At 36.0% G+C, this 14650-nt stretch overlaps 3 protein-coding genes across 3 annotated transcripts; 2 read left to right on the plus strand and 1 right to left on the minus strand.

Annotated features, from left to right (window-relative positions):
- Nucleotides 1–681: 681 nt before the first annotated feature.
- RPN12A (regulatory particle non-ATPase 12A) lies at nt 682–4419 on the minus strand. Its single transcript, XM_059586468.2, has 6 exons — nt 4209–4419; nt 3431–3509; nt 2764–2866; nt 1932–2195; nt 1534–1645; nt 682–1032 (listed from the first exon to the last, which is right to left on the minus strand). Exons 1-6 carry the CDS (start codon nt 4311–4313, stop codon nt 892–894), a joined length of 804 nt encoding a protein of 267 aa, XP_059442451.1. The 5' UTR covers nt 4314–4419; the 3' UTR covers nt 682–891.
- Nucleotides 4420–5639: 1220 nt separating this feature from the next.
- Nucleotides 5640–7754, plus strand: LOC132175075 (Translation elongation factor EF1B/ribosomal protein S6 family protein). Its single transcript, XM_059586890.2, has 2 exons — nt 5640–6089; nt 7261–7754. Exons 1-2 carry the CDS (start codon nt 5715–5717, stop codon nt 7498–7500), a joined length of 615 nt encoding a protein of 204 aa, XP_059442873.2. The 5' UTR covers nt 5640–5714; the 3' UTR covers nt 7501–7754.
- A 4032-nt stretch (nt 7755–11786) lies between these two features.
- LOC132174842 (putative E3 ubiquitin-protein ligase RHA4A) lies at nt 11787–14570 on the plus strand. Its single transcript, XM_059586539.2, has 3 exons — nt 11787–12156; nt 12420–12505; nt 13848–14570. Exons 1-3 carry the CDS (start codon nt 11941–11943, stop codon nt 14146–14148), a joined length of 603 nt encoding a protein of 200 aa, XP_059442522.2. The 5' UTR covers nt 11787–11940; the 3' UTR covers nt 14149–14570.
- The last annotated feature ends 80 nt before the right edge of the window (nt 14571–14650 follow it).

Below are 14650 nucleotides of genomic sequence, written 5' to 3' on the forward strand. Positions count from 1 at the left end.
TTATTGACCATTTGAGAGTACTCTTCCTCGAGAACATCTTTCGTGCTAATAAGGCACTTCACTCATTAGAAAAAAAAAAGGCACTTCACTCTTGAATGCCCCTTCTCCTAGGCATCTTCCTCAATGCTCATCACGGTATCACCTACAAATAAGAGAGAGAGAAATGCTATCGCAACATTTTATCTCGCTATGCGAACGTGACAAAATATAATAGCCACCGAATCAGTCCCTGTTTATAAAAAAAAAAAAAAAAAAAAAAAAAAAAAAAAAAAAAATTCCCACTTTTGCAAAACTCTGCCACGTCAGAATAGTAAAATAAATAAAAATTAGATATATGGTATTATTCGTAATAGAAACTTGGGTATCGAGTCGATCAGTGAACTTCACTCTTCAAAGGACCAAAGTTTTCTCCAAATTGAAATGGATAAAATTCTTTTAAACTAGTTTATTAAAGCATGTGATTCTCATGTACATTTTTAATAAGACAGTCCATTAAACTAAACTAGGTTAGAAGAAATTTACTCCAACTCAATTTGGAGGAAAACTTTGTCCGGCTTTTCAAAAGTCTTAGGCACATATATAATGAGTGTGTTTCTGTGAATAGACTGATCATAATCTTAGTTTCAGCAACATCTTAAGTAAGACTTTGCATTTTTCTCAGGAAGTAGAAACACAAATTCAGAAAATAATACCCACTTTAAGAAACGTAAATGTACTGAACACTAAGAAATGATGAATGCCAAGGCACATGCTGAAAATTTGTGCCACAGAAGTGGTCGGATTAGGATACAAATTGGGAAGGAAATGATTTTCAATAACAGAATCAGCATCAGTTTTGGGGGGCATTGGAATTGATAGCAGACTAACAAGCGTTGCCAGTTTGGCTCTCTTTTACACAATCCGCTCCAACTCTCTTGCGTAGCTGAGTGTCTGGTTGATCAGTTGCAGAGAAGGTATTTCCTTGCAAGGTGCAGAGTCTTTGGCCTTCTGGAAAAATACAAAACCATTCTTTATCTCCCATTCAGTATGCTCCTGCATTCAAGCAACAGATTATGAGGTGAGTAATAAGTAATCAAAATATCATTAAAAAGCGAAAAGCGCTATCCAGATACACAAGTATACAAGAGAAATACCTAGCTAGAAGGAGAAAGAAAGGCATCTTTTTATCATGGCAGATTCATAACTAATGGCACATCTAATAGGCTTTTAGCAATTAACATAAATCCAGAAAACTATAGCCATCAAGTATTTGAGCAATATCTGCTATTTCACATATTGCAGAACCAAGGCTAATCCCTAGGGCTAGGGCTTCATTCATCCCAAACAACTGGCTGCTCCTAACATTCAACTTTGTCATGCAGCATTCCTACCTTTAAACAAAGGGCTTCTGGCAAGAGTTTGGATATGATCCAAAGGTATTTCACAATTAACCAGATAATTGTAGAAACAAGAGATCACTTAAATTACTTCCAAGTTGATCAGTAAGTTAGAATAGTTGGAAGAAAAAACATGACTCGTGGCAATAATGCATACCTCCTTGATGTATTCCAACAGTTCTTGGTCAGAAGAGTACAGCAACATTTGTCGCGCATCATTAATTGAAAGAAAATCATATGCCTTCTCACTGCATCCAGCTATTTCATCTCTGAAAGTGATAGAACAGCAATCAACTAAAAATTAATCATATTTTAGAGAGTAAATACAAACCTATAAATTCAAAACTGATGGAAAGGCTTACCACTTCCACCAATCACATATTCCCAGTGGTGAAAAGCTTGATTTTCATGTAATAGTTTACAGATATGAAGTTACATTGCAATATAATTCAGAAAAAGTTCTCCAAATGCTTGTTTGCAGTTTGCTGTCGCCTATTACTTTAAATTCATGATACCCACTAAAGTATTATTGAAGATAAGAATTAACCAATTTACCTGACTGTCTTCGCCAGAAGATCCATGAAGTAGACATAAGTCTCATCTGGCACCGTTTGTCGGGCAGTCAACACACGGTTGTAAGCCCCTTCCATGAAGGATTGCTCCAATTCCACTGCATGCTTAATGCAAGTATTCTCCAAAGCAGTCGGAGAAAGAAGTTCCAGTTCAGTGTGGAATTCAGCAATTCTATTCTGCACAAGGAGTCTCAACAGGTTGAGACCTAAAATTGGATATTCCTGCGGGGATGGCGGAAGCCGGTTTCTGCTCCAAAGAAAATAAAAATTCATTAGCATACCTTAAAAATTAATAATACATGAAAAAAATAAAAGGACTGAGTTATAAAAAGCTAAGCAGTAGAAAAGAGTCGGCAGCAGGCATGTTGTTTGATCCCAACGTTTTTGTTATGATCTCATGCTTAGTTATATGTTCTTTAACCTCACATTCAAATACATAATTATAGGCAGTTGCAAAGCCACATGTGCCCTCTCCCCAAAAAAAATCTTTAAAACTATTATGCTACCCTTATTGATGCGAGGATAATTGTAGGCAGAGTAATGCTAGGGACCATCTTTTTATTCTCCTAAAGGTGATGTGGCTTTTAAAATTACCATTAAATTTTAGATGAATCATACTTGAATTTTGATCAAATAGTAATTTTGAAAGCCACATTAACTTTAGGAGGATAAAAAGATGATCACTAGCATTACTCTTGTAGGCAATGCCCAAACAAATTAAGTCATGACCCCCAAAATATATGCCAAGTGATGATGTATATACTCTTCATACAAGGAAGTAGGACATAGATGAATTGAACACAGTATAAACTAACCCAGCATCTGTGTAATAAGGCTTCAACTGAAAGAAATCCCTCTCAAATGCATCTTGATCCTCGATCTTCACACTGAGAACAACAGCATGCTCATATATATCCCCTGAAAGTTCTCAAACACACTATATCATGAGGAAATATCTCAGAAACCAAAAAAAAATGGAATTCAGCTACACTTGCTTTACATAATCTTCAATCTTATAGACTCCACAGATGCAGGACAATAAGAGCTTAATTAAACAGAATGCTCCAATATTATTGTGTCCTAACATGGTAGTAAGACTTTGGACCTTATATCCATCTAATTTGTTTACACTAATGTGTATTCCTTGTTCATTACAGTATGTATTCTACATTTCAAAACACAGTTGAGGTCCAGATATCATAATCGAACATTTGATACATTAGATACACTCATGTTTCGATGGATTTGATTATTGTTCTCTTCTTTTACCTGTTCCAGATACTACATAAATCAAATGATGGATTGCATTATAGTGCAAGAAGAGTCATAAACATGAAGCATATTGCTTTTTAATCCATACATGGTTATAATTTAATATCAAGATATCCCCATATCACCAAAATCCATAGGTGAGTGAAACAAATGTAATACCAATGATAACAGAAGCATAACATGTTAACTGAAATGAGCCAAGAGCGTTACTTGCTAAAGTTAATTCATGGATCGCATTAGGCGTGTCTTCAAACAATGGAGGAAGGCTTCTGAAATGTGTCAGCAAGACCTGAAAAATGGAAAACAAGAATGTGAGACATAAGACAAATCCAACTCACTCAGATATTACCCAGCTAAAAAAAGGCTTCAGCTCATACACGCCCTCATCCTGAATCACATACAAGGGCTCATGCATGCTCCCATAATAAATCACATCCAAAATAATCCAATTCCATACCATTGTATTTACGAAACCCTATTTGACACTATACTGAGTATACTCATTATTATCTGACCAACAATCACTCAATACTTCGACTTCCACTTTAGCAACCATAAACTGAAACACAAAGATGGCTGCATTGAACAAGTCGGTATAAATCCCAAATCCACAATTCAAGAAAAGCCATAGCTAAAACTGCCAAATAACCCGGAAAGAAGTTTACGAAAATTTCAAAATGATAAATATATATAATGAGCTCAAAATGTACCAATTCTTCCAAGTTTTCAATCATACCAAACATATAGTGACTAAATCATACTCTATCACAACAAAAACCCTAATCCTATCGCAAAGTTCCAATCTTTGCCCAAACAATTTGGACCCAGATTCAACAAATCCATTATCACCAGTAATCTCATACCACCCAAAACGCAAACAATCTGTGATTCATAATCGAAAACAAAAGCTACCCAGGGAAAAAAAAAAAAAACGGCGGCAGATTAAGCGACTTACGAGTATCAAAAATCAGGATTTTTCGAACGGTACCTTGAGTTGGGAGAGGAGTGTGTCGCAGGTATCGTAGTCGTGCCTCACGAACGCAGCTTTGAAGCGCTCGAAGAGCTGCGAGACCTCTGTGAACTTCGGATCCATTCTCTGTAACTCCTTGGGGTTCTCCTGCTTCTTCTAACTTCGCTGTTTGTCTTCTCTCTTCGCTTTGCTTGGTGCAGAAGACAGAATTTCCTTTTTTAGGGCTTTTCGAGAAAAAGGAAAAACAAATTGGGTCAAATGGGTTGTGTTCTTCGAATCGAATCCAACCCGGAAACAGAGACCCAGATCAAAGACCAGTATTGGTCCTGGACGTTTTTATTGGGCCGAGTAATAGCCCTAGTCCAATTTAAATTAAAAAGAAAAAAAGAAAAGAAAAGTCATTGATTTGGGTGATATCACAAGCAGCAGTTTCACTTATATATATATATATATATATATATATATATATATATATATATATATATTAATTTAGATAATTAAATTAATTTCTACTTTTTTATTCAAATAAGTTCCACAATAGTTTCCCTTATTATTTTTTTGAAGAGAGGAAATATAAACCATTTAGTATTTTTTCAATAAATGCTAAGATAAAGAGAGAAGAAAAATAAGAAGGAGAAATCATTTATTTGAATAAAAAAAAAAATTGTTAATGTGGCACTTTTGGTTTTGGTTCCCTTGAGTTTTTTTAGGGAATACCAAATGCGTTTGTTGCAAAAAAATTTTGCGAGTTTTTCTTACATTTCAAAAAGTGAATGGATTGTAAGCAATGCTCTTATTTGTTTACTTTCCCACTTATTCCTTCTCAAGAGGATGAAATCAAAATTCCTTATTTGGGATTATTGGGTTGGGGTTTTATTTTTTAATTAGTTAGGATCATGTTAAGATTTTTTAAAAGAGTAATGCTATATACTATATTTTCATTTTATCTTCATTCTATTGGAATGACGTCCCTTGACATTAATTGAAAAGAGTTGTCGGTTTGTTTTTAAAATTACAAAGGGCTTAAAGGAATTGACAGCCCTCTAAGGAGTAGCTCATTGGCTACCCCCAACCCTCTAGGAGTGGCCCACTAGCCACCTCCTCCTCTTTGATTTTGGATGGCTAATTCACCATCATGGTGTCGTTTGACCACCATCTGGGTTGTGCCCTCGTTGTTTATATTTTACTATTATTTTACTGTTTTGATTTAAAAAGAATAAAGATATTTTGACGAAAAAATGGTTCAAGTGCATACATGTCACCACTTTTCAATTCAAACTAACAATCAAGACTAACAAAGGTGCTTAATTGTAACAAAATATAGTTTGGCATATTTAAATGTCATACCTCCGTTTTATGATGCTATTTTAAAAGGGCGATCGGTTAAAGAAGCTAAAATGTATTTTAAAGGTACAAATAAAGGTATAGTTTTATAACGTGCGCGGGGGTGCGCACAAAACCCCCCCTTATCTATCTATCCCCACTCTCACTTCGCACGCTGTTCCACACCAGAGCTCAAGCCCAATGGCCTCGTCTACTCTCACCTCCACAATCACCCCCTCAAATTCCCCATTTTGCCCCTACTCTCTTCCCCAATTCCCATCTCGACCCACCACTCCTTTCGCTTCCAAACCGAAACCTTTGATTCACCGAACCAGAAGAAGCGACCTCGGAATGTGTGTTAAAGCTCAAACCTTGGACTTCTCGGGATCCTTCTTCGAGGGCGGGTTCGGGTCGGAGGACGACCCGCCGTACCCTCCCGTGCCGGGCGCGACGGCCGTGGAGGACAAGGAGGCGCCCCAGTGCCCGCCGGGGCTCCGACAGTATGAGACCATGGCGGTTCTCAGGCCCGACATGTCCGAGGATGAACGACTCGCTCTTACGCAGAAGTACGAGGAGGTAACAAAAGAGAAAATAAGAAAAAATATTTAATATTTTTGTTATTATTTTGCTATTTCATGAATTCCCATTTAATACCAATAGGAGAAAAGTTTATAGAGTCATGTAATCATGACCATATGTCAATCATGTCTACTTTATAGCCATTACTAATACCATTACTACTACCATGTCTACTCGATCGTGAGTTTCATTCCGTCTTGTGATTTATATGTTTATAGTCCGAGTATACAAGTAGGAGTGGTTAAGTCCCACATAAGATAGGGTCTCAAGAGTTGGTGCTTGATATAACATAATTGGGCGACGGTAAATGGTGTGCCACATTGGATACTGGTTGCTAGAATTAGTGGTTGATATAACATAATTGGGCCGATTCTGCAATGCTTTTGAAGTAAATGGTGTGCTAGATGGGATAATGGTTGCTAGAATTTGTGGTTCATACACCATAATTGAGCTGACTCTGCAGTGCTTTTGAGGTAAATGGTGTGCTATATGGGACACTGGTTGCTAGAATTAGGGTTGATATAACATAATTTGCCGACTCTGCAATGCTTTTGAAGTAAACAGTGTGCTACACGGGATACTGGTTGCTAGAATTAGTGGTTGATACGCCATAATTGGGCCGACTCTGCATTGCTTTTGAGGTAAATGGTGTGCTACATGGGATACTGGTTGCTATAACATAATTGTGCCGATTCTGTGGTGGTTTTTAGTTAAATGGTGTCCCTATGTGTTATATTTATATTATAAGCCATTTATCTCCTATGATAGTGCTGCAAGGATTTTGACCTGTAAAGTTTCTGTTAAATATGGTGTGAACTTGTTGTTGGTCAATTTTGTATGAAGTTGCTGTTTAACATTGGAGTAGGATATCTTGGGTATAGTTTGAATCTTCCATGCAGATCATAATTTTAATGACCAAGTAAGGGCTTATCCAAATTGGACTAAAAGAATGATAAACAGGGAGCTAGGAAAGGTAAGCTCTCAGGCAATATATGTCCATAGATTTTAAGTTTAAGCAGCTTGAAGAAGCATAATGTGGGTATGAAAACTTGAAGCACCATCTTATTTGAAGTTTGTTCCTAGGCCTAGCTAGTACTGCTCTTTAGATTTCTTATATATGGGATTCAGAGTAACTGCTAAATAATTCCTAATTGTGCTGATTTTCCAGTTGCTTGTTGCTGGGGGTGGCATGTATGTGGAGGTTTTCAACAGAGGGGTCATTCCGCTGGCCTATAGCATCCAGAGGAAAAACAAAGCTGGGGAATCTAACACATACTTGGATGGTATCTATCTTCTCTTCACCTACTTCACAAAACCCGATTCCATTGCGATTCTTGACCAGACACTCAATACCGACGACGATGTTATCCGATCAATGAGTTTCAAAATAAGGAAGAGGAAGTATTAGTTTAGATTGAATCGATTGTTTTGGCTTTGAGAGGAAGACCATTAGGAAACAAAAGCTTGTATGCACGATGTAATCTCATATGCTATGAATCTTTCTTTCTTTCCCTTTCTTATTGGGATTTTTCATTTTTGTAATATAGTTGGATTGATGGCAATAGAAAATCGATGCGGTTGCTAGAAGTTGCAGACATGCAATGGAATGTGAGCATATATTTTGAAATTTTACATCTTGATTATGGACATAATAATTTGCTTGTTTGGCTTCTTCCATGATTTAACTGAAATGCAAATTAAGCACAATTCAACCCCAAACGCAGAAGACAATAAAATAACAATTGCACTGAACCTTCTTCCACTCTGTTAGTCATGACTCATGTCTTCTGATGTCCTGAACAATTGCCAATATGCTCACTGTTGTCTCGGCAAAAAAAGTAGCAGTGATAATTTATATTTGCTTGTTGGATTCATGTTGTGTTAAGGAATGAGTATAAAACTATATAAGTGAATTTTTAACTCGACCCATTTAATTAAACGGGTCAGACTCTGTAACTTTAATTTGATAATTTTGTATTGGGTTTGCGTCAGATTCATGAATTATGTCAAAAATTACTAACTTGATCCAAGGTTTTTTTAGATGTAATATCTTTGCTTATTGTACATAGTCGTCTAAATTCTTATCCTTTGACCACTGGGGTTCAGAAAATACCTTCCCATCATTCTGGGGTTGGGCTAATGAGAAATGAAATCTGCCTATTCAAGATTCAAGTTGGTTCGAATTGATCTTTTATATGGGCTGGGGTGGGGTTATATACACACAAAACTATTACTATGAAAAACTTACAAATTAATATTAGAGCCTATCTGGATAATATCATATCAACTGCTTAATAACTAGAAGTTGATGTACTATCAATCATATTGGCTATCACGTCAATTTGTAAGATTCTTGTAAGAAAATCCTAAAATCAAATTAAAAGAATGAAAAATACTTATGGTATTATCAATTTTACAATACAGAAGTTGTCATATCACTTTGTACATTCGTTTTATGCAGTCTTCCTTTGCATTGATGTAGCACTGCGATATCAGCTGTATTTTTTTTTTGCACACCCTCTTTTGGTCGACAGCACGACCCCTCCCAATAATTTAAGGATTCTACTAGTAGTGCAATTACCTCCTTAGATTCGGTTGGGGTGGCCGACTTCCCTTATGAGAAATGCTGGACAATTTGTTTTGGGGCTAACATGTGAGTGCCATGTCAGTAATTTTTATTTTATTTTATTTTTTTAATTGATGTGGTAGAACCTGTCAGCGCATAAGCTAACTTTATGGAAATCGTATATTCCATAGTAAAATTGGTAGTATCCTTGATATTATTCTTAAATTAACACATTGATTTTTTTAAAACTTTAGTGCCTAGTTTATTATAGCTAGTATGCAATGCACAGAGACTCAGAGTGTGGGAACTTGCTTTCTGACGTGAGGTCTATTGCTGAGATGTTAATCCTTATCATTTAGTTTCACTTTTTGTCAAAATAAAGAAAAATTAGGGGATTTGTCTTATGCATACCAGTCATCACCCACCTCAACAACAGATCCTGCCTTGATACGCCAGCAATAATACTAAAGCTAACAAGGCACATGAAATGCATGTGTCCTGATCATCTTTATGGTCTATCGTCATTGTGAGAAACTATTATCAATGATTTATAAAATGATAAAGTTTTTCTTCAAATTGAGTTACGATTTACTCTAATTAAAATGATTTGTGTATGCAATATATGTGATTTTCACATATATTTTAATTTTCATATACATTTGTGATAATCACATGCATTTTAAATTATGTCGATTAATTTGATTGCATTGAAGGAATTTTTTCCTACTGAGTTTGGTGAAAAGCTTTATCCTGAAATCAAAGTAATCCGTCTTGGCAAGCACCAACCGCCACCAAATAGTAATTGGATTCACCTTTTTCTATCACACATAAAAATTCTCAAGTCGGTGCTAAGTCCTACATGTTTTTTTACTAGGTGAGACTGGACTTTATAAGTGATTTTAAGGAACTCTAATAGCAACTTAAACAAATGCAGCTAGCCTTTTTCTTGGGTCGTTACAAATGATATTTTAGGGCTATTTAGTAACCCTATATGGAATTGAAGCATTGTATGACGTGGTTCTGCTGAGAATGCAAGGAATTTATTATATCACCCCAGTCTTAAATTTAGAAGATGCTAGCCCATATAGAGCGAGTGAATTATAAAAAAGTTCGTGTATGTTAACTCTCCTCTTAGTTTCTTAATAGATGATAGTGCAAATATAACCGGAAAATCCCTAAATAGTTATAGATTATAGAGAGGCTTCTTCATAATCCACCAACAACAGTAGGCTCTCTTCACTTCAAGTAAGGGACGTCTCTAACATAAAAACGCATCCTGGAAAAGATCTAAAAAGTGGACAAGTTGCACCAAGTAGGATCATATAAAATGTGAAATGCATTAAAATAGTGAAAATATGTCAGAAAAGTAAATGTTGGTCTCAAATCTTGTATGCTATGATGCTTGGAAGCACTTCTTAATTAAGTGGCTAATTAAACAATGAGTTCGTACATGAGAAAACTATACTATATGCTTCGCACTTGGACACCATGTCACTATACCTACTCAAAGTTGAAATTTTATTTCTTTATATGCGCATACGGACTGGATTCCCTTCCATTCAAATGCCTCTAATTTCCTCTCATTTTTGATTTGATTTTAGACTTACGGACCAGATTCCCTTCCATTCAAACGTCTCTAATTTCCTCATCTTTGGCTCGAGTTTAGACATATGAACCGGATTCCCTTCCATTCAAACGCATTAAATTTCCTCCCTGCATCGAATTCCCGTCCCTTAACCCTAATTTGCCATATAACAACCAATAACCACCTTTTTTTTTTTTTTTTTTTTTTGTTAATAAATTGGAGGCATTTGAATGGGAGGAGATCCGATCCCTACACATATATGCTTTCAAAGTTTTGTCATGACTCGCTATTATATGATGTCAGAAAAAAAAAAAAAGGATGGAGCTAACAACATCATCACTTTAGTGCATGAGGACATGATAGATATGCTTTTATTGATGCTTCCGTGCTTGATCCGGTGTTTATGTAATAATGAAAAGTTTAAAGATAAAAACATCATCACTTTAGTGCAATGACTTACAGAATTTTACCTTTTCAAGAAGAATAAGTTCTTTGATTATATAATAGAAAAGAGAGAGGGAGAAATAAGGCTGGCCCTAATAACCACTCAAAGTGTAGGGGCAAGCCATATCTTTTTCCTTTCCCTCATGTTGGATCAGAAACTATATGTATGAAAATTATTCCAAGATCATTTCTTTTTATTTGATTTTTGTCCCCCACTCTAAAAGGCTGGAGTGATTTGACAATTTTCGGAAATATATAAAACCATTTAGGAGGTTCACTTAACCGTTAACATATATAACACCAAGAAACGAACGAGGATCCCGTGCAATGAGCTGTCTAGACAAACCAAGTAGATGGGATTCAAACTTTTCTAACACGTGGAGTACTTCGGGCAATCTCTCACGTGAGGCTGCTCATTACACATTCAATGAACAACCTCATTGCTGATCTCTGTCTCCAAGAAACTTAGTGTCTATCGGGGAACATATACACCTAAATACAACATTAGTGGCTTAGTTGCTCTTGAATGTTGAAACTTGTAAGGTAGAAATGTGTCAATTTCTTGAGATTGAGTTAAACCCACTTTGCTAACCTCCTAATGGTACCAAGGTCATTAAGCCATTTGACCAGCCAACCTTGAATCTGAACCAATACCAACTTAATCATGATAATCTATCTTGATCTGTTTTGACACATAACAAATTTTACCTACCACACAAAGCTCATAAATTCGTTTCCAAGTGAGGCCTTTTTCAGCATCTCTTGACAATAAACAAGTCTGCAGAAATTTGGTGGTTAAATTAAAATTGTTTTATCTGACCATATCATATATCAAACTAAGTCCTTTTTTCCTTTTTCTTTTTGTTTATCAACTAAGGAGTGGAAGAATTCATGATCATGTTGGGCCCATGCATGAAGGACAAAGACAAATGGGCCTAAGTGCTTTGTGTGAGGACCCTTAAATTTGGTGGAGAGTCCTGGGCTCGTCCCATCATATAAAAGAAAGAAGATATACATGTCATCATCATGTAAAAATGATCTTCAAAAGCTCTTTGCTTGCTCATATTTTATTAACAAAGTTACAAATCTTTCATGAGTTTCCAAATCCACAAGCAATCTTTTAGTACCTCTCTCTGTCTCTGTCTCTGTCTCTCTCTCTCTTTGAGTGTGCGCGTAAAGATCACATACAAGAAGATTTTTCTGCATAAATACACACAATAAGGCCTTTGAAGCTCTCCTATATCTTGGACTCGATGGGTTTTCCTCAACCTCCAAACCCCTCACACCTTTCTCAGGCTGTTCAACTTAAGCTTTACCAAGCTTTCATATTCTCAATCCCCATCCTTTTTTCAATTATTCTCCTTCTGCTGTTTTACTTGTTCTACCTCAAGAGGAGGGCTTCCATTCTCTCATATCCTCCACCAATACTTCCTATAACTTCTAATCAAGCTAATCAATTTATTACCTTAGTAAGACCCCCTTCTCTGTCTCTCTCTCTCTCTCTCACACACACACACTTGCATACATACATGCAAGAACATGTACAAATAGTTGTACATGCATAGAATCAATGTGATGCTAATGATGATTAACATAATTTGACAGTTCTCTTCCTGATCTCTTTCAAATCTTTCAAGCTAGAGATCACAGATGCAGTGTAAATTAGATGATAGCTTTTCCTTTTTTAATCTAATATTTAACTAGTTCTCTTTTGCTTCATATCTTTCTGCAGACATGTGAGGTGGGTCTGAAGGGGGATATCAAGGACAAGCTTCCAGTAATCTTATTTGATGAGGAATTAAGGACAAGGGAATCACAGTATGTAATTAATATCTCTTCTCTCTTCTTTTTCCTTTCCAATTTCCCACTTAGTTTTGATCCAAATAAGAGTTGAGCTAAGCTTTTGCTATTGGAGTAATGTCACTGTTCTGTTTGTTAATGCGTTTAGAGGATATCTTTGTTTTTTGTTTGATATAAGGTAAAAGTAATTTTGAGTAGACAAAGTGTTTTATATTTTGAGTTGTTTATTAATATTTTTGTTTTGAGAAGAAAAAACAAAAGTGAGAAAAAAAAAATTATAGAACAAAGCGGACCTTTTATCATTTATGCCCTACAACATGTGCCCTATGATGGGTTGTATCACTTCCATCATGTCAAGAAGCCCAACTCACGATAGATGAACAATATTGACATTGACCACCAATAAAGTTTTCTTTTTCCAAAGCTCCACAAAGGGCATCAGATAATGACACATCCTGAAAACAGTTATATATGCCCCATATCGTCTAGCTAGATAAAACCTTGAATTCCTTTCCACATGCCACTTAGAATCTCTAATGGCATCCACTACTCTTTCTCAAAAGTGCGTTTTGAAACATGACTGATAAGAAAGCAGAATATATGAGAAATCATGACATCTTTGGAGGGTGGCCAAATATGAATAAAGTTTCAAAGAAAAACATTTTGGTACTATTCGATATTCTTCAGGAAAAAAAAAAGGTACCCTAACTAGATAAGAACAACCCCTGTATCAAAGTGCAATCTACAGTTTTTTTTGGTTCTTTTGCCTTCGAAGTTCTAATTACTTTGCCCCTTTGAGATATATGTCCTTGCTTACTTTGTGGACCCCATATTATGTTGTATTAATTGATTATCCCGTATTCGCTGCATCTTCTAAGTAAATTTCTGTCAATGTTATTCACTTCAATTGTACCATGATCAAGAACACAGATTTTTTTTCAGTCAGTGCACTCATGGAGCTCAAATTTTATAGTTGGTCTGGAAAGTTTTTGATGAGTTCTGTATAGTGCTAATTAAAGGGCCAAGTTTGGACGTTTGTATAGGATTACTATCTTCTATTGAAAGACACATTAGCAAGATCTATGAAATAGAAAATGGGAAACATTTTAGAATAGTATCTGCAGGCGGTGTGAGTTGAACTATGTTATAATTTTAATTTAAATGATTAAGTTTATCATTTTCTATCAGTTTAAGCTTTTGAGATAAGTGGTAATTTAACATGGTAGTAGAGCAAAAGTCCTGAGTTCAAACGTTGTCTTCATCATTCACTCTCAATTTCAATTAAATATTTCACGTCTAAACTTAAGAAATTTTGGAATAAATAGTGATTTAACAAACATTTGACGAATATTTTTCACAGATGTTGCGTCTGCCTGGGAGAGTTCGAGATCAAAGAAGAGTTGCTCCAAATCCCATTATGCAAACATGTGTTTCATGTTGAATGCATACATCACTGGCTGCACTCAAACTCAACTTGTCCACTCTGCAGACGCTTGGTGATCATCCCCACCAAACTTCACAATCCTGCTCCTTCACCTACTATATCAGAGCCCTTCCAACAAGAAACCACTACAACAGCATCCAACCAGCAGCCACAGAATGAATCATCAGAACAACAGCAACAACAACAACAAGAAGACAGTGCCGTTGAAGGATCATAGAGCGTGGGCGTATATTTAACGGAGTACTCTGGCAGATTACCTAACTATTCTGTTTGTAGGGAGAATGATCCGATGGCTCAAACTCAAGAATCAGAGTTCTCCATAGCAGAACTCCATAAATTATGAAGCATATCATGCCTTCTTTTCCAAGTTGGAATAAGTGCACTAGTTACACACCAGTTCTGAAGGCTTGCAGGCATGCAGGCAAATGCATGCCTGTTAAACATTCACATTATTTTTGCTGTGTTATTGCTTTTCCAACTTTTTTGAAGGCGGCTAATGTTAGTATTAGTGAAGCAGAGGGAAGATCAGTGTAGTTCCGGATGCACTCATTTGAGGTTTGTGTAAGCTTTTTGTCTTGCAGGTTTAAAATAGAATGCCAGTGTCATGGCCTAATTTATCTTGAACTCTATTTTCTGTAGCAGTAGGTAAAATCAGAGAATTTTCAAGAATATATACTTATAGCTTATTAGACAGATTAATTCACCAACCAATTATTAAA

This window comes from Corylus avellana, chromosome 3, assembly GCF_965113065.1.
Source record: "Corylus avellana chromosome 3, dhCorAvel1.hap1.2, whole genome shotgun sequence".
Classification (NCBI taxonomy): domain Eukaryota; kingdom Viridiplantae; phylum Streptophyta; class Magnoliopsida; order Fagales; family Betulaceae; genus Corylus; species Corylus avellana.